The sequence below is a fragment of the Gorilla gorilla genome, chromosome 1 (genome assembly GCF_029281585.2).
Source record: "Gorilla gorilla gorilla isolate KB3781 chromosome 1, NHGRI_mGorGor1-v2.1_pri, whole genome shotgun sequence".
In the NCBI taxonomy this organism is placed as follows: domain Eukaryota; kingdom Metazoa; phylum Chordata; class Mammalia; order Primates; family Hominidae; genus Gorilla; species Gorilla gorilla.
Genome location: NC_073224.2, coordinates 53,662,737 through 53,687,374, shown reverse-complemented (window position 1 = coordinate 53,687,374; position 24,638 = coordinate 53,662,737). Strand labels below are relative to the sequence as shown.

The 24,638-nt window shown below is 51.6% G+C and overlaps 2 protein-coding genes across 18 annotated transcripts in view; one reads left to right on the top strand and one right to left on the bottom strand.

Annotated features, from left to right (window-relative positions):
• The window catches only part of PPFIA4 (PTPRF interacting protein alpha 4), a 52,308-nt gene extending 40,339 nt beyond the window's left edge, over positions 1-11,969 (top strand). For 7 of the 17 annotated variants that reach the window (XM_063709398.1, XM_063709397.1, XM_063709396.1 and 4 more), the window contains 5 exons: positions 907-1,004; positions 1,665-1,840; positions 4,921-4,989; positions 8,807-8,987; positions 9,710-11,969. In XM_063709398.1, the coding sequence (XP_063565468.1) occupies positions 907-1,004; positions 1,665-1,840; positions 4,921-4,989; positions 8,807-8,987; positions 9,710-10,059 (874 nt within the window). In that variant the 3' untranslated portion in view covers positions 10,060-11,969. Of the gene's footprint in view, positions 1-906; positions 1,005-1,664; positions 1,841-4,920; positions 4,990-8,806; positions 8,988-9,197; positions 9,307-9,570 lie in introns of all 17 variants that reach the window. The other 10 variants (XM_055368621.1, XM_055368610.1, XM_031013943.2 and 7 more) reach the window with 3 other exon arrangements.
• Positions 11,970-16,449: 4,480 nt separating this feature from the next.
• Positions 16,450-19,485, bottom strand: MYOG (myogenin). Its single transcript, XM_004028184.3, has 3 exons — positions 18,815-19,485; positions 17,959-18,040; positions 16,450-17,345 (listed from the first exon to the last, which is right to left on the bottom strand). Exons 1-3 carry the CDS (start codon positions 19,358-19,360, stop codon positions 17,224-17,226), a joined length of 750 nt encoding a protein of 249 aa, XP_004028233.2. The 5' UTR covers positions 19,361-19,485; the 3' UTR covers positions 16,450-17,223.
• Between the last annotated feature and the right edge of the window lie 5,153 nt (positions 19,486-24,638).

The window sequence follows — 24,638 nt, the reverse complement described above, 5'->3', positions numbered from 1 at the left end:
TTCATCAAGCATTTGTAGAGTCCCTGCTCTGTGCTAGGGGTTTAGGATCAGTGAACAAAACAAAGATCCCTGCCCTCATGGAGCTTATGAATTCTAACTGGAAGAGACAGTCAAGGAATAATAAATATATGGTATGTTAATGGACAAAACATGCTAGGAAAAAATTAGACCAGGGTGAGAGGGATTGGGAGTATGGGCCAGGGGTGGTGATGGTGATAATTGCAATTTTAAATCGGATGAACAACGTGACTAGTGAGTTGGACTGAGAAGGTGACATTTAAGCAAAGACTTAATGGAGGCAAAAGGAGTAAGCTACACAGCCAACTGGGGGAGGAGTGTTCCAGGCAGAGGCAGCCACCAGTGCAAAGGCCCTGAGGCCTGCAGGCCCAGTGAGCCTGCTGTGTTTGAGGAGCAGCAGGGGTGTCAGTGTGGCTGCAGCAGAGAGAGCAAGAGGGAGAGTGGCTGAAGTGGGTGTTAAATGGGTAGTGGAGCAGATCATGGAGTATCTTATAGGCCATTGTAAGGACTCCGAGTGAAGTAGGGATACAAAGGGGTATCTTGTTTTTGCTTTTCCTTCCACTTGCAGGTGGTAGGGGTCTTTGTCATTCCAGTGCCTGGAGAGAGAGGGACATGTTGGTTTCATTCAAAGAACTTTTTTTCCCATCAATCCATCCCCAGGCCTGCTCCCTGACTGAGAGGGAGGATATGGGTTAGACAGAGAAAGGGAGTAACCTCGGGATGGGTCGCAGGCAAGGCCCTGGGGAAGGAGGAGCATGAAGAGGCTGGGGTGCTCTTTGTGCTGGAGGCAGTAGGTCTGGACGTGTTGTGGCTGATGCTGGACGTGAGACAGGTGGTGTGGGAATGTGGCCCCACTGAGGCTCTGGCTCGGGGGCTGTGTGCCTGCAGAACCAGTCTTCAGTATGGCATCATGTGTCTGAAGAGGCTGAATTATGACCGGAAGGAGCTGGAGAAGAGGCGAGAGGAGAGCCAGCACGAGATCAAGGGTAAGCTCGTCAGGCTTGGAGAGGGTGCGGGAGCAGCCTGCTTGGCTGGTCCCTGCCTTGGGCCAAGTGGAGGGGAGGCATGCTGTGTCTCAGGGAATCTTCCAGTCTGAAAAGGAAGATGCAGCCTCACCTTAGGGAGCTCCCAGTCTGATGGAGGAGACATAGTCCATGCCAAGTTGGCTATAATTCCCCTCCCTCAACCCCACATACCAGACAGCAGCCACCAACTGGACAAATGCAATGAATCCTCTGGGACGGTGTTATAGACTGGTGTGCTTGTGGAACTTGGTGATCTGGATGGGGTTGGATGGGAGATGCAAGTCTTAGAGAAGACCTTGAAGGTGGAAAGAATAAGAAGGCCATTCCAGCTTGGGTCAGGGGGATGACCCGTGCAAGGGTTCTGGGGAGAAAGCTTGGAGCCTGTTGGCCTGACCCCGGGTCCTGTAAACTGGCAGGGATGGAGTGAGTGGGGGGTTGGTTCCCCAGGCACCCAGGTGCCAGGGAGGAGAGGAAGAAGATATGGAAAGTTAGGGATGGAGTGGGGGTCAGAGAGCAGGGTGGACTGCGGCTCTGGGTTTAGGGAGCTCTGTTTCTGTCCTTGGAGGGCCCTTGATGAAACGTAGTATCTCCTTCCGTCCCTTTTCTTCCCCCACACTCCAGATGTGTTAGTCTGGACCAACGACCAGGTGGTTCATTGGGTCCAGTCTATTGGGCTCCGGGACTACGCAGGAAACCTGCATGAGAGTGGTGTGCACGGAGCCTTGCTGGCCCTGGACGAGAACTTCGACCACAACACACTGGCCCTGATCCTCCAGATCCCCACACAGAACACCCAGGTGGGCAGCCTTTTAATCAGTCAACTTCAGTCTCTCCCTGTATCCCTCACTTGCTCTCTTTCTTTCCCTCATACGCAAAGGCTTAGGTATCTTGGGGGGTGGGGAGCTTTTCTAGGGCCTATGCCAGAGGGGATCGCAATGTCCTCAATTCTCCAAGTGATCGCTGTGCATAAGCAAGCCCTCGTGGGAACACATGGCCTTCACATACAGAGCACACCTAGTGTGGGCCTGGCACACAGTGTGCTCTTACAATGCGCATCCCCGTCCTGCCCTGGGTACCTCTATCTCCTCCTAACCCCACTTCATAGCTGAGACTCTGAGCCTTCCTTTTCATCCTGCTTCTCTGATCTGACTTTTCTTAGAGGGGAATGAGCCCCAGGGCCCCTAGGGACCAGAGAGCCCATATTACCTTTGTCTACCACTCTAGGGATCTGCTCCTGGGCCCCCAACCTTAAAAAAGCTAAATATACCAAATTACACAACCCAGAGCCTCTCCACACCAGGGCTTTGGCTCTCTGTCAACAGCTCAAATGATTAAACATCTCATGAAATTACATTTCATCATTTTTATGGAGCTGTCATCTAAGAATATATCTAAATTCTCTTGAACCTATTTATATTTTTGGCCTTTCTAACTTCCTGTGGGTAATAGATTCTAGAAGTACTGCTTGTTGTGTAGAGTACTTCCTGATTTTATTTGTCCTAAAAATGCCCCTGTCAGGCCCCTGGGGAAGGAACTACCTCCTCTTGATAGTTTAGGTTTGGTAAGGATATTTGTATTTAACTAGTTCTCACCTTTTGTGATTTCATAAACTCTGATTGTGTTGCCTCTGGGCCCAAGCCTTTGTCTCTCCAGACAGAGTGTTCTTAATTCTTTTAGGCTTTCCTCATATAGACTCGCCTCTGTCCCCTGATTGTTTTAGCTGCCCTTGTCTGGACTGTTTGCAGCTGTCAGATCTCTTTTGAAATTCAGCCACCAGAGCTGCACAGGCTATTCTGGGAGCAGACACGTTTTGGCTTGAATGAGGGTAGGGCTGTGTTGTCTCATAATTCTGGGCAGTGTGTTGGCCTTTTGGGGGTGGTGGCAGTGCACAGGGCCATTGTGTCCTGTAGGCATTCTGCAGTGACCCCCCCCCCCCAACCCCAACCAGTCAAAATGGATAGGACAGATCCCTTCATTCTCCAAGAGAAGCCTGGATTTTTCCCCCAAGTGCAGTTCTCTCCACTTGCCCACTTCGGGTAAGCCTCGTCTGCCACTTTGCTGCCCACTCACCTCACTTTGTGAGACGCTTCTGAAATTTACACCTATCCTCCTCACCTTTCACTGCCCAGAGGAGCAGTGTCATTTGGATACTTGAAATTTACTGTGCTTCTCCTTTCAGATCATTTCTAAAAATGTTATGTTCCCAATACTGGCACAGACTGTCCTTATGGAACTCTACGCTTAATATTTTCTACCTAGAAATGGACTTTTCTCTTTCTTTGATTTCCTGTCTCTAATGCATTCAGTTTTGGAGGATAGCAGTAATTCTGTAAATAGTAGCAGGGACACCTCCCTATGGCTTTCTAACCTTTCTTAATTTCCTGACCCAGTCATTGAGCTTAGCTGTTGGGAGAAGTAGTGTGTGACCCAATATGGAATCCCTCATTTAAAATGGTTAAAAATGGCTCGGTGTGGTAGCTCAGGCCTGTATGCTCAGCATTTTGGGAGGTCAAGGTGGGAGGATTGCTTGAGGCCAGGAGTTTAAGACCAGCCTGGGCAACATAGTGAGACTCAGTCTCTACAAAAAGTTTAAAAAATTAACTGGGTTTGGTAATGCGTGACTGTAGTCCCAATTACTGGGGAGGCTGAGGCGGGAGTTTTGCTTGAGCCCAGGAGTTTAAGGCTGCAGTGAGCCATGATTGTGTCACTGCACTCCAGCCTGGGCAACAGAATGAGACCCTGTCTCACTCAAAAAAAGAAAAAAAAAAAGGTTAAAACTATCTGGAAGTTTTGGAAACTTTTCTGTTTCTGGCATTTCTGAAAACTCTGAATGAGTTAATCTCCTGGGAGGCCTAGAGAGAGTCTGTATGCACACAGCCCAGGGACAACCAGTATCCATAGCTGAGCAGGCTTCCTAATTTTAAGTTTTTGATGTGAAAACTTATCAGATATATTTATTTAATCCAAATCAGTCATGTTCTGGTTATCCATGGTTTACATGCTTACTTACCCCTCCAGAAAGAGAAAGACAGGCAAAATTTTCCCCTTTCAGACAATTTTTTTTCCAAGTAGGTGACGTCTCTTTATCTATGTGTTCTGTGATCCTACTTTTTTGTTTTTTTTTCTTAGAGACAGGGTCTTGTTCTATCACCCGATATGGAGTTGCGGGTGTGATCATAGCTCACTGCAGCCTCAGACTCCTGGGCTCAAGCTATCCTCCTGCCCAACTGGTAGCTGGGACTGTAGGTGTTCACAACCATGCCCAGTTAATTAAATTTTTTTTTTTTTTTGAGACAGGGTCTCAGTATGTTGCCAAGGCTGCTATTTTTTTTTTTTTTTTTTTTTTTGAGACAGAGTCTCACTCTGTCCCCCAGGCTGGAGTGCAGTAGTGCCATTTCGGCTCACTGCAAGCTCCGCCTCCCGGGTTCAAGCAATTCTCCTGCCTCAGCCTCCTGAGTAGCTGGGACTATAGGCGCCCGCCACACCATGCCTGGCTAATTTTTTGTATTTTTCATAGAGACGGGGTTTCACTGTGTTAGTCAGGATGGTCTCGACCTTCTGACCTTGTGATCTACCCGCCTCGGCCTCCGAAAGTGCTGAGATTACAGGTGTGAGCCACTGCGCCCAGCCACTACTTTAAAAAAAAAATTATGTTGTTCTAATTTGCTGTATATGAAAGAATCCTAGGCTTACAGCTTTACTTATGAGTTTGCTTGAAGAAGCAGCTTCAGAAAGGTGTGTAAAGGCCTCTAATGGGCTAAATGCACTGGAGCCTTGCATCTCTGCCCTTGGACCCTAGGAAAATGGTGAAAGATGGCATAAAGGTAGTTAACTATAGCCCTTCCCACCTTTCCCTCTCCTGCTCTATGGACTCCAGGCACGCCAAGTGATGGAAAGAGAGTTCAATAACCTGTTGGCCTTGGGCACAGACCGGAAGCTGGATGACGTGAGTACCTGGCCATGAATTAGGAGCCTTGGGGATTTGGTCATCTTAGTTGGATTGAGGTTCATGAGTTCTGCCTTCCCTGGGCTAGTTGTTGGAAGGCTAGTCTAAGGGAGGAGAGCCAGAGGGGATGGGGATAATGTCAGGGGGTTGAGGAGGTAGACCAGCCCTAGAAGAACTTGTCTTGGGTAGTAATAGGCTGTCGAGAAGTCTCTGTGAAACTCCTGTGCAAAAGCTGAAGGCCCATGTGTTGTACTTCCAGCATCTTCCAATTCTGTGCCCCGCCTTCCTATCCACATAGGATCAAAGATTTTCCCCAAAGGCCCTATCTTTGGGATCACACCTTTTTCTTGATCTCTCAGACCATGTATCTTCAGTGCTGAGCTCAGCACACCTCCAGCCTGCTCAGTAAGATTCCAGCCTGTCCTCCAAGAGTGTGGGTGTGTGGAGGCGGATGCCCTGCTGAGGTTGTTAAATGACAGGTTTGCTCTCTCGCTCACCAGTGCAGTCTGCACAGCTAAACACACGCTCGGGCTTTTACCATCCCAGCTTTCTCTAGTTTCACCCTTGGGTCTACCTTCACACCAAGTTAAAGTTTTCCTCTCTCCGCCCTCCTGGTCACTGAAGGAACAGTCCCTTGCACTTGATTTCATCGGGCATTCCCCTTGAGTTGAGGGAAGACCCTGGCATTCTGAGCCATATGGTCCCCTTTGAGATGCCAACCTAAGCATCTTACTGTTTTGTTTTGCACTGGTTTGCTGAGGTCATAGCCCCTCCTTGGCCCCCGCCTCCTCTTCCTCCCTCCTCACTTTCCTATCACTGCCCTTGCCTGTCAGGTCTGCCCTAGTTGATCTGGCTCCAAACAAGTTAAAAGAAAGCCCAGAGTGTGTGTGTTTTTCGCTGCTCCGTCTTCAGTCCGATCACTGTTTCTTAGTAGGGTTTAACAGGGCGAAAATCCACCTTTGTAGAAGGATTGCTCTGCCTCAGGGGGACACAGGGCACTCTAAGGAATACACAGAATTTGTGGAAGTGTTTTCTTCACAGAGGTACCTTGAAGTTTGGGAGAAAAGAATAGACTTATATATGTATTTTTTTTTGGTCATTTAGATACTTTAAAGGGGCTAAACTGGCAGCCCCCCCTCCCCCGACCCAGAGCTGTCCCAACTCTGACAGATCTGTTTTCCCAGTGCCCCTGTGATATTGACCCTCCCACTAATTCCACATGCACTCAGGATCTCTGCTTTCTTTGTTGCTGTCTGGAGAAATGACTCCCATATATCTATTAGTGTGGTGCTGTCTAATTTAGAAGCTATGTAGTCCTTCAATCCTTACAAAAATATTCTTTGAATGCCTGCCCTGTGCCAGGCATTGTGCCAGGCATGGTGGTTAGTGATGACGATGTCTCACTTTATGGTAATGATCACCACATGAGATAGGTTATGATGCCCATCTTACAGATGAGGAAATTGAAGCTCAAAGAGGGAACTTACCTGCTGTGGCAGAGCAGGACTGAAGCAGATGTGAGTCTGATTTCTGAGCTCTTCCCCCTTGTTCCACTTCCTCCGGGAAGCTTGTGGAGCTATCTGGCCTATCAGCCTCCAGACATTGGGGTGGAGTTATTGTTTAGACATTGGGGTGCACATAGAGCTGTGCAGTGGAGTTTTTGGGATTCAACTAGGTGTGGGCTAGAGAGGAGGGTTTTTGTGGGAAGTGTAGAGTAGAAGCCAGGTCCTGAGAATAAGGTAAGATTTAGGGGTGAGGGGAGGGTCTGGGGTCCAAGGAGACTGCTTCCTGTCCAACTGTCTAGCACATCATCAGCAACCTTGAGTTGTCTCTTGCAACCACACCTTCTGCTGATTTTGGTTCTTAGTGTCCCTTCTCAAGCTTCAAGGCTCTTAAGGGCGGTATCCAGTTCTTCCTGCACATGGAGATGAGGACTCAAGGGAAATAAGGAGGAGGGGAGCAGGAAGGAATAACATCTGACTGTTAGGGGACAGGGGAGGAATGCAGAAACAGGTCCTTAGGGTTGGCTGAAGGTGGAAATGGAGACAAGGGGAAGGCGGGAGAGAGAAAAGAGGCTCTGGCTAGGGTAAGAGCAGGATCATGGGGAGGACAGCAGTGACAAGGGAAGTTCCTAACAAACTCAGGAATGGGACTCCTGCATAAAGAGCCAGCTGCCACCTATTCATTTAATGAATATTTATTGAGTGCCTAATGTGATCCCAGGCACTGCTCAGAGGTTGGGGATACATTGGTTGGAGCAAAAAAGGTTATGGTTTCTGCCCCATGGAGCATAGAATTTGAGAGAAAGAGCGAGAGAGAAAGTGAAAGGCATGGAGGTAGGGAGAAAGGAAGGAGGTGGGAAAAGGAGGAGGAAAGAGATACAGTCATGCATGGCTTAATGATGCTTAGCTACGGGGATGAGTTCTGAGAAATGCATCATTAGGCAATTTGATCACTGTGTGAACATCACAGAATGTACTTACACAAACCTAGGGGGTATAGCCTATTGCACACCTAGGCTATATGGTATAGCCTGTTGCTTCTAGGCTGCAAACCTATACAGCTTGTTACTGTATTGAATACTGTTGGCATTTGTAAGTGTTTGTATATCTAAACATAGAAAAGGGACAGTAAAAGTATTATAATCTTATGAGACCGCCACTGTATATGCCATCCATTACTGACTGAAACATTATGTGGTGTGTGACTGTATTAATGAAATAATCTCATAAATACATATAAAAATGCTACTAGGATGAGTGCTGTGACCGAGAGGTACATGGTGCTGAGAATTTATCAGAGCATTTGACCCACTTGGCACACACAACAAACCCTAGGGGGGCAGGGCTGGGAGGGGTTGTTGAGGCAAGAACAGGTGGGTGAATGTCCATTGTTCCTGCTAGTGCCACTCTGCCTGCATCAGCTCTGAGAACATGGGGTGGAGGGAGATTGGGCATGGCTTCCAAGCAGGGTGGATGAAGGCTCTGAAGTGTGGGGTGGGGAGGCCTGTGCAGAGGGGAATCCTGTAGGGTTGTGGCCCTGGGTGCCCTGTGGCAGAGATGGTTATTTTGGAGACATGGCTGGCATGGGTGAGGGGGGCAGGTGGCAGGGGGCTGCCTGCCATGTCCTTTGGAGGAGACTGCATCTGCTTGGTGGTCTGCCTGACCCATCCCTGTTACAGGGTGATCTCATCTGATCTCATTAGTGATAGGCAGCCTGAGAAATAGGTAGGGCAGATGTTATTATTCTCATTTTACAGATAAGGAAACTGAGGCTCAGAGGGGTCACTCACCTGGTACAGGGTCACATAGCCAGTAAAATGGCAGAGCCAGGATTAGAAGCCAGGTGTCTGACTCCCGCCCGACATAGTACTCTTCTGGTATACTGGGCTACAGCCATTCGGAGGCCCCAGAAGGACAGGACAGTGTGTGTAGGGACTGGCTGTCACTTCCCATGGGCTGAGGCAGAGGAGTGCCTTGAAAGGTGAATGGTCATGCCAAGCCTACTTTGAGAAGATTGCGGTGGGCTGGGAAACAGTTCAACTGCAGGATGGCAGATCCAACAAGACTCTTCCCCGGCACACACACACCCTCCATCCGCCACCCAGAGACAGGGAATTTCAGAGTCGCAGGGTTTCCCGATTCACTGTACAGATGGAAAAACTCAAGGCTAGAAAGGGGAAGTGACCTCGCTCCCTCTTTCCAAAGCGGTGGGAGTGGTGCCCCTTGAACCAGCGGCGACTGGCGCCCTCCAGGCAGGGCGTGAGGATGGCAATTCCAACAGGGCCCTCGGGCCTCTGGTGTCCCCCATGGTGCAGGGGGATGACAAGGTGTTTCGCCGCGCGCCCTCCTGGAGGAAGCGCTTCCGGCCGCGTGAGCACCACGGTCGCGGAGGCATGCTCAGCGCTTCCGCGGAGACCCTCCCGGCGGGCTTCCGTGTGTCCACCCTGGGGCCCCTGCAGCCCCCACCGGCCCCACCAAAGAAGATCATGCCTGAAGGTGAGTAACAGGCGGGCTGGGCATGGCCGAGGCCCAGCCGAGCGCGGGCTTCTTCCTGGCACCCCAGGGCCGGGCCGGGTGGAGAGGGGCGAGGCCGAGGCTGGTGCCCCGCGCTCCTGCGCTGCAGCTGCACTAACGCTCCGCGGGGAGCGTGTGCGCGCACTAACCCGCCGCTCTGTGTGTTCTCCCGCGGCTGCCGACTTCTCCCAGCCGGGACGGCGGGGTCGCAGAGACTGGAGACCTCCACGGTTCGGACCTACTCCTGCTGACCCCCCATCCTCCCGCCCCGGGTCTGACGGGGGTGTGCCCGTGGCTCGGGGTAAGTGGGCCAGGCCCGGGGACGCGGGCACCTTGCTGCTGGCCCTCGGCCCCACGCACCTGCCCTTGGCTGCTGGCCTGGCCCTGCCGCTCCAGTCCCGCTTACCAGCACTGCCCGGCTTGCCCCTTCCTGCTTCGTCTGGCCCGGGGCGCTTTGCGCTTGGAGCACGCTGCGTTGCCGCTGTCGCACACATCCTACAACCTGTCTCGCAGATGCCCTGCAACCTGCCTCACAGTGCGATGCCTGTCTCTCTCTCTCCCTCAGCTCACTCCCACTATCTCTACGGACACATGCTCTCCGCCTTCCGGGACTAGCCATGGCCCCCAGGGCTGGCTTCCTCCTTCTGGGTTTCACAGGCTCCTCTGGCCCTGACCCCTCCTGCTCGTTCCCCTTCCTTCCGCAGCTCCTAGTCTCGTCCGTGACTTTCCGGTTGCCCTGGATCTCAGAATATATTCGTCCACCCCCTCGGCACCCCATTACCCTGAATCCCACCGTGTGTCCGTTGTAAGTCCGGTGGATGTGGCTGGGGTTTCCTGGTATTGTGGAGGCACCCAGGTTGTCCATGCTTGGGATTCTGGGGGAAGGAGAGAAGGGCAGCCCAGGGTGGATGTGAAGCCACCCTTCCTCTTCTGGACCCAGCCTGGTCTGCACTGCAACCTCCACCAGGACCGGGATCCTGGGCCACAGGCTGGGATGATCCTTCCAAGAAAGGGTCATTTCAGACGCAGCCCTGCTTGGGCTATTCAACCTTAGGGTGTCTATCCACGTCTGGCTGTGCCAAATGGTCTGGCAGCTGGTTTTGGCATCCCCAGCATCACCACTCTCCCAACCCATCACCATGACTGCAGTTCCTGCCCCCATTCTCTTGGGGTCAGGGAGGGGCTGGGAAGGGCTACTGAAGGCCCCATTCTCCCACAGGATGGTGAGGCTGGGAGGAGGAAGACTGAGGTAGAGATTCCAGGCCCTGGCATAAGCTGAATCCCAAATTTGGGTTTGGGAAGAACCAGAGAGAAATGGATCCCTGAGCTCTGAGCCAAGGGTGAGGATGGGGAAACTCTAAGCTCCCGCCTAATAAGAAGCATAGGTAGACCAGCCAGAGGGAGAGCCAATGGCTTCTGGTAGCCTTAAGCCCAAAGGGCAGTGGGAATGTCCCCTGCCCCAACCATCGGGTGGAGCTCCTGCTGGGCTGTGGGGAAGGGAGGTTGTGCGGATCTTGACTCTAGGGCAGAACAGATCTAACCATGCATTGCTAGCTCTGTTCCCAGCATCCCTTCCCCTTCTCTCCTCCTCTGCCTCACTTCTTTAGTAATCCCAACCCTATAAAAATGAACCTAATGGGTGGATTGAATATACATTGACCCTAAAGTCAAGTTTGGGGAAAAGGCAGACTAAGACCTCCTTTCTCTGACCTCCCAGGAAGGAAATAGCTTCTCCTACAGTGATTCATGTCCCAGGTCCAGGAAATCCAATGTTGGTGAAGGCAGCCACTCTCTTGCTTGTCCCCAAATCACCTAACCCTCATCCAGGGCTATTTCGGTGGGCAGGGACTGCCTCCTCCTGGAACTCCTAAGATCCGCCCAGCTGCCACCATTTTCATTGCTTTCCCCAGCAGCATGATGGGAACCCAAGCTGAGGGATACAGGTCCTGATTTGGTAGGAATATTATTCCCAAGAAATACCCCCTCCTCACCTACTCCCTCATCCTACCAAGGTGCCTGAAAATGTTCAAGACTTATGTTCAGGGTGGGATGATGGAACCGAGGGCTTCATCAAAGTGAGAGGAAAGGAAAAGCATCTGGCACGTGTTTCTTGGATAGGGGCCAGTGCAGTGCCATACTACAGGTGGCTGGAGCAGCTGCTTTGCAACCTGATCACCTTGAGTTCTGAGCAGGGACTAGGCTTGCAGGTGAGATAATGGGCCAGGGCACCCAGTCCAGAAGGAGCAATGGCACCTGGGCAGTGCCAGGGCTTAGAGCCTGCTGCTCCTTTTTGGTAGAGGAGAGGCCCATCACTGGTGTGGTGGGGTGGGCTCTCCCCTAGGCTTGGGCAAGGCAGCCACCTGCCCTTGCTCTCCCTTAGTGTTCCCTGGCCTCCCTGCCATCAGGTTGCTGGGAGTGGAGATGGAGGGATTATTGAGCAGAAAATCAGTTGGATAGAGATAAACAGCTCCCATCCCTGGGTAATGAATGTTAAGATGATGGAGATTCCTAAGATTGGTGGAGTTGGGCAATGCATAGCCATCTGAATCCTTCAGGGTGCTCTTGATGGGCTGGCTGTAAGGGAGACTCAGTCCCAGCCTCTCCCCTGTACAACTCCTGCCACTGTTGGCCATGTCGTAAGGCAGCAGCTGTGCCAGGATAGCTGTCCATTCAGAGCACCTTGAGAAGTGTTGGAGGGAGGTGTTAAGAAGAGAAATCTGTGCAAACAGTGATGGAAGGCTGTTGTCTTGGTGTATCCCTTGCCTCATAGTCAATATATTTTTTTTTTTGGCGAGTCACCAGTGACCCGAGCCCTCCACACCAGCCTCCTGTATCTCATCAGGTCCCTTCTCAGTACTGTATTTGCTCAGTGCATCAGGAATGGGTGTATGGGTGTGTGTGGGTGGGTGTGAGTGTGGATGTGTACGTACCAATAAACAACCTGGTTTTAAGACAATGTACAAATGGCCTCCAGTCTTTTTTTTTTTTTTTAACTCTGAGCTCACCTGAGATTTCCAGCTTCTTTCACAGTTGTAAAGGCTGCTGTACTCTGGAAGGAAATGTCACAATTTTCAGAACTTGTAGTCAATAACTATCTATTTATTTATATAAGCACAGGACTGATAGATTAATGTTTGGGTTGCATGTGCCCAGTAGGTAGAGGACCAGATAAGGAGAGAGGAACCTGATGTCTTCCTTCATCTCGCTCATCTGGTCAGGCTGTCACCCTTTCCTGCTGCTCCTGGAGTTCCTTCTCCTGAATGCCCCTTGGTCACATCACTCCACCGTTCCCACTTTCAGCAGCTCCCAGCACCTTTAGATCAGAGTTGCAGTTCCTCCTCAGTGTGGCCTAAGAAGCCATTCATGACTTGGCTTCTTCACCTCTCCTCCTCCCACCAGTTTCAAGTCCACCTAACTCAGAAACATGGTGTCCACCCAACCCCATCACCAGAAGGCAGCATGACTGCTTCTGTCCTTACCTTTGTAGTTTTAAGCCATCAAGACCACTTCAAGCATCACTGGGGAGGCATCACCTGCCTCTCCCCAGCAGAACTAGTTAACCAGCAACCTCTGCTCTCCAGACATTCTGTACACTGCACAGGCTGGGCAGTGATTGCCTCCCACGCTGGGCTGTGAGTTACCTCCTTTAGGGCAGTCTCGTTGATCTCTCCATCCCTAGGTGTATATCTTCAAATGAATAAATGCACCAGCCTTCTCTCAGAGGGTTGTATAAGGATTAATATTAGTAAAAGCTAAAAATTACTGAGTACTATAGTTTGCCAGACACTGTTCTGGCAAATATATATATATATATATATATATATAGTAAATATATTATATATAGTATATATAAATAAATATAGTAAATATATTAACTCATGAATCCTCACAATTCTGATATATTCTCAGCATTTTATAGAACAGGACATTTTAAGACTAAGATAATACAGCTGGTAAGAGACAGTTGTGGGTCTCAAACCTAGGCCTTCCTGACTCCGGTTCCTTGTCCTTAACTATGATATGTATGTTCAAACTCCTGACCCAGTGCCAGGAGTATTTATCATTTTTTTTTTTTCATTAGGAGTAGCATGATGAAAAGCAATGCTTATCGAATGTTGCTAGCCTCTCTTTTAAGTGAACTCAAGTCCCTGCCCCTCAACAAGCCTTCCCCAGCTACCCAGCTCCCTTTCCCTGACTCCTTTGTGTGTACAACTCATGTGGTCTTTGGCTGCTGTGAATCTTTGGGGGGCTGTGTTTCCCCTGCTCCCCTGAGTGGTGAACTCCCCTTCGTGTAGCACAGTGCACCATGCATCCTGTGTCCTCTTTAAGGCTGATGGTGCCCCAAACATGGATGGAGCAAGGACAGCAGAGTCCATGGGCACAAGTGACAGGAGGGAGTGGGACAAGGCACCTTGGACACAGCCCAGGGAGGGAAAGCAGAGGTGAGGGAAGGTACTGGCCCTGTGCCTGTAGGCCTCTGGGGGTCCCTTGCTACCCTCTCCAGGATCAAAGGTAAAATTGATGAACCTTGGAGACTGGCTGGCTATGGGAATGAGATCTTCACTGAAGGGATCCAGGAAAACTATGACTTCCTTGTGCTGCCTTCCACTGGGACAGGAGATATAGACGGAGCCGACTTGTGTGTAAATGGGAGTTTGATTTTGGACATCCTGGGCTTGAGGTGAGAACTGGACATCATGATTCCATCCGCACTTGTAGGAAAGAAGAATCTAGGTGTCTTTCCTAGAACCCTTTCCTTTGCTCCCTCTAGGAATGCTCCAAGCAGTGAGGGGCAGGGAGTCTGGATCCGAGTGGGGACCTGTGGCAGAGGGGGACAGGGCTGAGGCACAGCCAGAATCGTGGAGGGGCTGTGATTGGAGTTTCTATTCAGGACTGGGTTGAGCTTCCTTAGCCAAAATCCTGGCTCAGCCTGAAGTCTTCCAGGCCCACCCTCAGGCTTTTCTGCCCAAGCCTGGGGCCCAGAAGCCCGGGGAAGCCCAAGGAACCTAACATGTTGGGGTGGCGTTTTACCCAGGAAACAGATACCTGAGCTGAGGGGTATCTTTTTCTCTCACCCTCCGCCATCCCTCTGCCGCCTCCCTCTCCAGTTGATCCACCCCATCTACACCTGTAGCACTTAAGAAGGTTTTCCAGTCTACCAAATAAATTGCTCTGAGAGGTTAGATCCCTAGGAATGCTTGTCGGAGTGCCACAAGTAGTACTGTAAGCGTTCAATTCACACCAATTATCTAAGCACTCGAAGAAGTTCCTATTTACACACCAACAATTGGTATGCCAATTTTAAGTAATATTTATCTTTTCATTGTAGTGGATTCCCTAAAGTCCATTATTAAGCAACATTTGATTAATCCAGTTTGATTTATTGTAGGTGCTTCCAACTAAAGAACAAATTTGAGCTAATCTCCCTAAAGAACTCCAACTCATTATTCATTAATTGGAGTCTTTTCTGTAATTCTGTTGTGAAGATTAAGCATTTGCTAATTTAAGAAAGTCCCCATGCTTTGATAGCAATTGTTTATTCTGTGAAAATAACGAGTGAGGCTGGCCTGCTGCTTAGCAGAGTTTGCCATTCACACCTGTGGAATTCTAGCAAACTGTTTTTCCCTTAAGGACTTAAAGACATGAAAAAGTAAGTAGACAGTGACTACACTCCACCATGGTAGGGATCTATTGCACCCAGTATCATTGCTGAGGACTGTTCATTCTTTCCCGAGTCTGAATGTGACCCTCACTGTCTAATTGTCAGGATAACTGAAGAGGAGCAGACTTAAAAAATATATCCAGCAGCCCCAGAACCTGTCCTTCAGCAGAGCTGAGTGCCTTCCTTGGCCAGCCCTTCTTATCCCAGTAAGAAGGAGGGCAAGGGATGGGCAGGTTATAGCTGCAGGTGACAGGGTGGTTTCCACCCTGGGAGTGTGGGAGGTGCCAGGGGCAGAGGAAATGAACTTGAAGGGAGACGATCCTCCATGAATGTGTTCTGAGTATTTTCGGAGGGTAATAAGGGAGTGAATGTAGATTCCAGAGCCAAGGCACTGCAGCCCACCCGGTTGCCCTCCTCATTCCCCAGGGCAGTGAATCAGGGCTAAGAGTCATGGAAATGACCTTGGTCTTCCTCTCCAGCCCCTCCAAGGGGGAAAGAGTAAACTCAGTGATACCAACTTGAAAAGAAGAAAATCCCACCAATGGGAGCAGAGTAGGCCAATTTGCAATTCCCAATAAGCCCTGCCTGACTGGTTTGGGACAAGCAGGCAGTGGGGGAGACCCTCCCTTCTGCACCCTCGCCTGAGTTCTGGGAGCCTCCAGAGGCTTCTTCTGATTCTTTTCCTGAGGCAGAGTTTCTGAAGAAACTCGGGGGGCACAGTGGTAACTCTCCTCTCCAGCAGTAAGGTCAGGAGGGTGGGCGTGGGAGAGATGGCCCAGCTGAGCCCGGAGCTGGTGCAAGGTGGTCGCTAGAGCCTCAGGCAACACTGGGTTAAGTCCATTGTCAAGGGCCCCAAAGGATTAAGTAGGGCTGGAATGTACCATGCTCTGAATCCCTGCTTCGGTAATGATTCTGAAACTTATAATTTGCAATAAATCTGATGAACTTAGCCCCAGGCAGTTGGAATTAATAAAGTTTTCAGTAGATGTCCATGTTCCATTTGAATTCTAGCTCCTGTTAACTCCCCAGTTAATCCTTATGTAATGTCTACCCAAAAATCTCTGTTCTCAATTTCCCACCCACCTTCTAACCTCAGGAAGCTAATATTTGAAAATAGCACCCCAATTGAAGAGAACCCCAGCTTCTCTTCGATTGTTCTTTGTGGCCCCCTTTACCCTCCCCGAGCTAAATCTGAATCTCCTTCATGCTGGGAGCTGCAAGCAGGAACCACAATCCCCTTCTGCCTGGAGGGAATGGAGGAGAATGGGGAGGGGCCATGCTATTTGGCCCGCAAGGAAATGACAGTGTCTGATCCCCCTTCCTCACCTCCCACTTTTCTACAGGGCTCCTGGTATTGTGACACCAGGGCAGAGGTGGGGACTAGGGAAGGGAAACCACAACTTCTAGCTCTGCACCCTGGCTGTGGGCTGAGCACTGGGCTTACGAGGTGCTCAGTTAACTGAAACCAGAGGACCTGTTGGGACATAACACAGAGCACAGCAGCCTGTGAGCAGTGGCTTTGAAGTATAGTCATAGCCAGTTGTCCTCCGTGTCCCACAAGGATGTCTGTGGAATCTGGTCTCCACCTAGACTGAGGTCCAGACATGCTCGACTTCCTTTATCATGGTAAAAAGAGCAGGGGTCCCCAGTGCCTAGTGACCACCAGCAAGATGAGGCCCTTAGCGCTGTGGAGCCCCGCCCACTAGGGTGTGTCTGGACTGCTCAGTGGGAAGGGGCAGGGCTGTCAGTCATTTCCCTCCCTCTGCATCATCACCGACACTCTTCTGGCAACCAGTCTTTATTCATTTTTTAAAAAAGGAAATCCAAATAAGTTAGCAAAAAAAAAAAAAAAAATACAAAACAATGGCAAAACCACACGATGCTTAGTTAACAAAAGAAATCACCCCCACGAGGCCCCAACCCCTTTTCCCTGCCTGTCCCCGGCAACTTCAGCACAGGAGAGCTTGGTCGGATGGCAGCTTTACAAACAACACACGAAACAAAACAAAACATAAAACCACTGGAAGGTTCCCAATATTCACTGCAAAAGTTTGGCCCCCCAGGGACTTGGGAACAGAGGGCTGTTCCTCTCCCCTTCTTCTCTCTCAATTCAGGGCAGGCCCAGCCCAGCCACTGGCATCGGGAAGAGACCAGAACAGGAGACGTGCACAGCTTGTCCAGGTCAGGACACTGTGTCTCTCAAACCGTTTCACTTGGGGGGTGGAATTAGAGGCCACGTTATGATAAAAAGGAAGCTCCTGAGTTTGCCCCCTGAGCTGGGGCATACACGAGGGGGCGCTCTGGTCCCCTGCTTTACCTCCCTGGAAAGGGGATGCCCTCTCCTCTAAGGAGGCAGCTGAATGAGGGCGTCCAGTCCCTTGCTGGGGGGTGGGTTAACCTTACATGGATGAGGAAGGGGATAGTCTGGCCTATGGCACCCCAGAGCTGGCTTCCTAGCATCAGGGCAGCCTGGCTTAGGAGGCCCCTGCTACAGAAGTAGTGGCATCTGTGGCCAGCTTGGGGGGCTCGCAAGGATGCCCGGCTTGGAAGACAATCTCAGTTGGGCATGGTTTCATCTGGGAAGGCCACAGACACATCTTCCACTGTGATGCTGTCCACGATGGAGGTGAGGGAGTGCAGGTTGTGGGCATCTGTAGGGTCAGCCGTGAGCAGATGATCTGTAAGGGGAGGTGGGAAGGTGGTACCTGGGTGAGCAGTGGGGGTTCTTGAGGCCCAGAATAGAGGATGGGACCCTTGGGGTGACAGAGGTTTTCCAGGACAGATGAATGACAAAGCTCCGGAGTTCTACTCCCTAGTCCCTGCCTTTCCCCATGCTCTGTGAGTGAGTGTGTGTGTGTGTGTGTGTGTGTGTGTGTGTATGCGCCTCTTCTCTGAACTCCCCTAGTAGGTAGGGTTTGGAAGCAGCCACTCAAGTTGGAGCAGGATGGAGCTCCCCAGAGACTGGACCTGCCCTTTGCTCGGCCCAGTTTTGCAGCATTGACTCAGCACTTCACAGGGACCCCTGGGGCAGGGACATTGTCCTCTCTGTGGAGAAGGTCAACCACCAGGCATCAGCTGGGGAGCTGCAGGAGCTACTATCACTCCTTTGCTGGTCAAGACGGCAGGGGCACACAGAACCTCCCAGCCCACCCTTTGGGCCCTGGAGTCAGCAGGTCCCTGGAGAGACCCAAGGGAAGAGGACCGGAGCAAGGAATAAGGTAAGAGGGGAGAACCTGGCCCAGGGAGGGACTGAGGGATTGGAGCCAAGGTCACCAGTCAGGCCTCACTTACCCCCTGGGTTGGCGCTGAACTCCAGTGCACTGCCCCACTCTGGACTGCAGGAGGCGCTGTGAGAGCTGCATTCGCTGGGCACCTGCAAGACAGGGCGAAGGCCCAAGGTCGGGGCACAGCCATTCTTTGATGTCTCTCTCTGCCTAGTCCCAGTGGGCAGAAGTACCTGTGGTGGGGTTGGAGGGTGGGCCACAGGCTGTGGCCTTCCAGCCCAGGCCATCCCCAACCCCAGAATCTTTGTAACTAGCTCCTCTCACACCCCAGAGGCCCTGCTTCCAGGCCTTCCTGGCTTCCATCCTGGGTGGTGGTTCTGCTCTCACAGGACACCAGCTTAAAGGGGTCCCTGGTTCTCCTGACTCTGGCGATAAGGGTGATGGAGACAGATTTTGTGGCCCAGTGAAGGTCGCTCTGTGCAGGCCTGCTGGAGTTCCAATGAGACTGAGCGGGTTTTCTCTCTGCTCAGCCGCACCCAGGATGGGGGTGGGGCAGGGGGCAAAGCAGTCTTCTCTGGTGAACTTGGCCTGGCCTTTTAGGCTCTGACTCAGGCGCTGGGATTAATCCTCACCCTCACCCGGGCTGACTGTGGCCTTGCTCCTGATCTTTCTTCAGTCCTGTGTTCTCCACCCCCACCCCTTCTGCACTTCCTCCCCACTGCCTTTATCTTGTCTGGAAAGAACACAGGACACAGGAGGTCAGCTGGATAGCCCAGCTCTGACCAGGGAAGGGCTCCTGCAGCCCCTCGACCCTGTCTGGCACCTGCTCCAACCCTCTGAGCCCCTCTTGGGGTCTTGAGGCTGTCCAGGTGCCTCCCTCTGGCCCCCTCCCCTTGGGGCAGGGGGATGGGATGGCCACTTACCCCTGGCTGGGGCCCGCCCCCGCCCCGGTAGCGGAGGTCCCGCTCCTCCTGGTTGAGGGAGCTGAGCAGGGCCTGGAGGCGCTCGATGTACTGGATGGCACTGCGCAGGATCTCCACCTTGGGCAGCCGCTGGTTGGGGTTGAGCAGGGTGCTCCTCTTCAGGGCCTCGAAGGCCTCATTCACCTTCTTGAGCCTGCGCTTCTCCCTCAGTGTGGCCGCCCGCCGCCGGTCCACGGACACCGACTTCCTCTTACACACCTTACACGCCCACGGCAGGCACTGGCCTGGACAGTGCTCGGGGGTCCCCAGCCCCTTGTCCTCGAGGGGCCCTGGGGCCTCGGGGCTCAGGGTGAGCTCCGTCCGCTCATAGCCTGGTGGTTCGAAGCCCTGGAGGTGGACAGGCAGGTAGTTTTCCCCATCATAGAAGCGGGGTTCCTGGTAGAAGTAGGGGGATGTCTCATACAGCTCCATGGGGTCGGAAAAGGCTTGTTCCTGCCACCAGCCCCCAAGCTCCAGCAGCCCCTCACGCCAACTGCTGGGTGCCATTTAAACCCTCCCCGCTGGCATGGAACCAGAGATAAATATAGCCAACGCCACAGAAACCTGAGCCCCCTCTAAGCTGTTGCTGCACATCAAGACGTTTACAGTGGATTAGATGTGATTCCCCTTCTCTCTCCCCCATGGCCCCCACCCCACCCAGCCAGCCTGCCCCTGGCCCAGGCGGGCTCCTGTGCACGGGTCGGGAGGCCGTCGGGTGTAATTTGATTAGTTTTCATTTCTCAGCACCCCTGTGGGGCAGGGGCGTTGGGGGAGGACACATTCCCCTCTCATCTGCTCCTTTCAATTACTCCTAGCTGGGCGGCCTGCCTGCTGTCTCCTTGCAGTCCCGAAGAAGCTGGTGGGTATAGGGGGAGGAGGGAACAAGGAAGGGTAGGCTTAGGCTGGAAGGGGCCTTAAGAGCCAACTTATCCATCTCCTTGCTTCCTGACAGCACCTTAACCACACTACATCAGTCGATGAGACTCTTTTAAAGACTTCCCTCCGGAAAGAATGGGACTGCTTCAGATTCTGGGCATTCATGGGCACTCAGTATCCAGGGATAAGAAGGATCAAGACTCAGAGCAGCTAACAGATTCCACTTTTGGGGTTCCCAAGCAGCTCTGAGCTGTATGTTCTCTTAGGTGTCATCTGGGGGTAAATTGAGGCAAGAGAAATTATTTGGGTTTTGGTTTTCTTGGCAGGGGTAAAGAGAAATTTCCTCTTTAATACAGCAGCCGTGGTCAGAGCAGAGATTAGAATTTACAGCCTACACGTTGCCACCTTCCCCAGAGCAGCAAGGTCAAGATGTACTAAGCTCCCTGTCTCCTCCCTGTCTCACTCCGGACCATTGATCTGTCCTTCTATGTTACCTCCTCAACTCTTTTTCCAACACCAGAATTTTCCTGGCTCATTAATGGGGACGGGGGTGAAAAAATAGAAAAAACAGAGCCCTTCAAACTCAGTTTAAATCTCCTCTCTCCTTGGCCACTGGGCTTGGTTGTTCTGCCTCTTCCTGTCTGAGCCATCAATTTTACATGTATCATGCAGGTCTCAAATGTCAGGTAGAGCAGCGACTATTTAATCTTCAGGCCTCTCAGGCCATGGTCACCTCTCAGTAGGTGCCTCAGGGTCTGAGAGGACAAATTCCTTCCAATGCAGTGGGCAGACCTTAGACACCAGCAGTGAACAAGGCTCAGTCTTAGGGCTGGGGATTATAGGGACACCCCAGACAGGGTCCCTGCCCTCGAACTTACCATCTGATAGACAACGGTGATCACCTCTTTCTACCTAGCCCCTGATGCCCAAATCTCCTCCGAGGCGGCTACTGTTCAGCTTCTGCTCACGTCAGGAGACAGCCCGTTCCATTGACGTGTTGCTTTGAGCTGCAATCTGCTCCCTCTATCTTTTATCCTTTGTTCCCAGTTTTTTCCTCCCCATAGACTAATGTCCTGCTCCTTATCCTATGACAGATCAAACTGACAAGTTCAAGCCAGTGGCAAGGACAATAAGAGGAAGGGGAACCCTGCTGGGGACTCATAGGAGACTTCACAGGGAACGTGAGATCTGCGAGGCATGTGAAGAACCAGTGTTCCTTCCTCTCATTATTCACAGCAGGGAGCCAGGAGAATTCTGATGTCCTTTTGGGACAGGAAATGGAGGGAAGGAGGGAACATAGCTGGACAATAAAAGAACCCTAAGCATGTTGAGGGAGAGCAGTGAGGTCTTAATTCTGTTCTTGGCCTTACCAGCATGATAGAAAGTAGCAGCGTAGGCTGGGCGTGGTGGCTCATGCCTGTAATCCTAGCACTTTGGGAGGCCAAGGCAGGTGGATCACAAGGTCAGGAGTTCAAGACCAGCCTGGCCAAGATGGTGAAATACTAAAAATACAAAAATTAGCCAGGCATGGTGGTGGGCACTGTAATCCCAGCTACTTGGGAGGCTGAGGCAGGGAATTGCTTGAACTCAGGAGGAGGAGGTTGCAGTGAGCCGAGATCGCACCACTGTACTCCAGTCTGGGTGACAGAGCGAGACTCTGCCTCAAAAAAAAAAAAAAAAAAAAAAAAAGTAGAAGCATAGGTACTGTGTGGGTTCTAAACTTTGCTTTCCCCTGACCAGCTGGGCTGAAGAAGAGTCTCTATTTCCAACACATCCCCTGCCAAACAAAAAAGAAAAAAAAAAACCTCAGTTTACACTCCAGTCCTATGAGCCCTGAGAAAAGAAGTCATGTTGAAGCCACTATAGGAACCCCCATATTTGCATCTTTTGTTATTCCAGGATCCAGTGTGACCTACCTCTAAATAATGTGTCTTCTTCCTCTAAAATGGAGGCAGAGCTGGCTTGCTCTATGGTGGTTTCCAGACCTTACTGTGTAGTTGGTGAGCATGGGTTGACATGTGAAAGCTGGATTACAAGACAAGGGAGAGCTATGTTGATTCTACAGCAAACATGGGGGCTTTGATCAATTGCAAACGAGTAGATTCTTCAAAAGTGTTTTGGGAATTTTTGGGACGGCAAAACTGCTGAAGACTGGTGCTCTGCAGAAGGCTTGGGGAGCATGCTGGGCCAGCTCTTGGAGAACTGGTAGGATTCAGATGAGAAGAGGGGAGCAGGGGAAGGGGACATTGGGTAGGCTGTTTGTATGGAGCTTGGGGTTCAGGTAAGGGGGTGATTTGAGACAAACTTGCACCAAGGGGAGGAGGCCCAGCTGGGCAGGGAAGGACTTGAGAGCTGAGGCAAGGAGACCGCACAGAACAGCGTGATGGTCATCCAGGAATGAGATGATGAAGGTCTGAACAACCTCTTCAGAGGCAGGAGGATGGATTCGGCTGGGAGAGGGTGCATGTTTCAGGCTAGCAAAGGATGGTGAGTATGCAAGCAATAGGGGAACGGCTGTATTAAATGATAGGGTACTTGGCACATGGATACACCTGGTAAATGTTATTCCCTTTTCTTGCTTTGTCTTCTCTTCTACTTCTGTGTGCCCTGCAGGGGACCACAGCAGCAGGAATGGAGGAGGGAAAACCTGGCTCCACCCCAAATGTGTTTATTCATTCATCCATTTTTTTTTTCTATCAAGTACTGTGCATTCAGCACGTTGTGTCAGGTGCTGGGGTTACTAAGACATGCCCTCTCTGCCTTCAGCGTGTTCACTGATGAGTAAGGAGAATGAGTACACAAAGTCATCTAACCAAGGTAGAAACAGCAGGCTAGAGAAAGTGCTGACGTAATCCAGAGAAGGAATTTATTAATTCACTCCTTCATCTGCTCAACACATATTTACTGAGAACCCACTCTGTGTCAGTTCCTTGGCTGGGACCTGACCTGGGGCAAGAGCAGTGCCTAGACTCGGCGCTTGCCTGCAGAAGCTCTGTTGGGCATGCATTTGGCCTTGTGTCTGGATGATGTTTGCCTCTGACCAAACATGAGGGCAGAGCCGGGAGGTTAGGGTGACCTTGTGTGCCTGGTTTCTGTGAATCCCTGTCTCTGTGTGTGTTTGTGTATGTCTGAGTACAGTGGTTTGGGGACCATGTCAAAGCCCGCTGTGGAGCACAGACCCTCTTGGTCTGAGCTGATAGAGTGACCCAGGTGTCTTTGACCTGTCCATACCCTGATGGGGGGGATTGGCCCTGTACCCATCTTGTTCTTCTCTCAGAGCCGAGCTGTGGAGACACCTCATCTAGAGGCTTGGTCCTCCTCCCCCTGTACACCCCTCCACCCCCACAAGCTGCCCTCTGATGGATGGGAACACATTGGTGCCAAGCACAGAACAGCCTTTGTGCTCCGCCACCAGTGGCGATCCATCAGCTCCAACCTGACAGCAGGGCGTCCGGCCCTAATCCCCATCCCTGCTGGCTTGGGCACACAGGGCCCCCTGCCCTGACTGTAGCCTCCTCCTCCAGCAGTCCTGCGCCCTCCAGAGGAAGCCCTTATCCCCTACTGGGGCTCCAGGGCCACATTGTTGGCTCCCCAACCCTGACTGTTTCAACTTGATTCTGTCTATTTGCACGCTGGGCTGATGTCATTTGCATGGTAGCGGCTGGATTTCAAAATGCTCAGAAATCCCCTTCACCTGCTCCCTGCTCCTTACTACCCCTTCTGCTGCACACCCAGTCACAGCTCTCTGGCCTTCAGCGTCTTGTAGTCCCTGCTGATGTTGCAGGTGGGCTGACCTGGGCTGCCGTGGTGCTTGGCTAAAATCAAAGCAAATTTTCCATTCTGGATTCTCATGTGCTTGGGAATAGAGGAGCAAGAAGGAGAAGGGTCTGGAAGGGTGGGGGCCTCTGGCTGCTCCAAACAGGTCCCACCATATATTTTCCTAGGCTGGGTCTCTGGGTATTATTGATGAGGACGAGGTCAGGGGTGGGGGGGTGGGGGGGGGTGGCAAATGCTTGTGCATTTCAATAGGACGTAGATGCATAAAAATTACATGCAAATCAGCATTGATTATTTGTGGGGCAGTAGCTTTGCAGCAAGATGAGAACAGATCACAGAATCACAGAATGTCAGAGCTGCAAGGCAGTCTAGAATCCACTAGTCCACCTTCTTCCTCCACACATAGGGAAATGGAGGCCCAGAGAAGGGAAGTGACTTGCCCAAGTGTACAGAGGATGAGTGTCAGAAGTGTGAAGGGTGCCTGTTCTGAATCCCAGAGCCTCCTCTCCCTCTGTGAGGCTGGCAGGTGAGGAAGAGTAAGTAGTAAGCAGCAAGTGAGTAGATATTTCCCGGTGGGCCTGGGGCCACAAGTAGGCAGACAGTGAGGGGTTGGAGAGTTTGAATGGAGGGTTCAGAGAGACATCAGGAGAGGTACTGCTGGAGAGATGAAAAGAAGATACAGGAGAGGTGTGAGACAGAGAGTGGGCTGGAGGTGCCAGGCAGAGGCCTGAGGGATTGAGACAGGGGAGATTTGGAGGCAGATGCCAGGATTGAGATGTGAGGAGGAGGGGAGGGTCCCCCCTCCACCAGGCCTCTGAAGCCACACGTTGTTTCCATGGAGGACTGAGCATCGGATGACCACTGGGAAATCCCGTCCCTGCCTGGAATCTGATGCTCAGAGCCAGGATCATTCTTCAAGAATTTCTGGCTTTAGGGTGTGGGAAGGTGCAGACCCGGAGGTGGAAGGGGTTGGGTTGGAGGAGAGTGGATGAGGGTCAAGGGGAGGTGATTGGTGGAGACAAAGCAGAGAGCTGGTTTTAAAAGTAACCAGAACTACGCTTAGCACTGTGAACTGGGGACCTGGCTCTGGTGGGGCCTTTGGAAATACGGGCAGGGATTTCTTACAAGTATC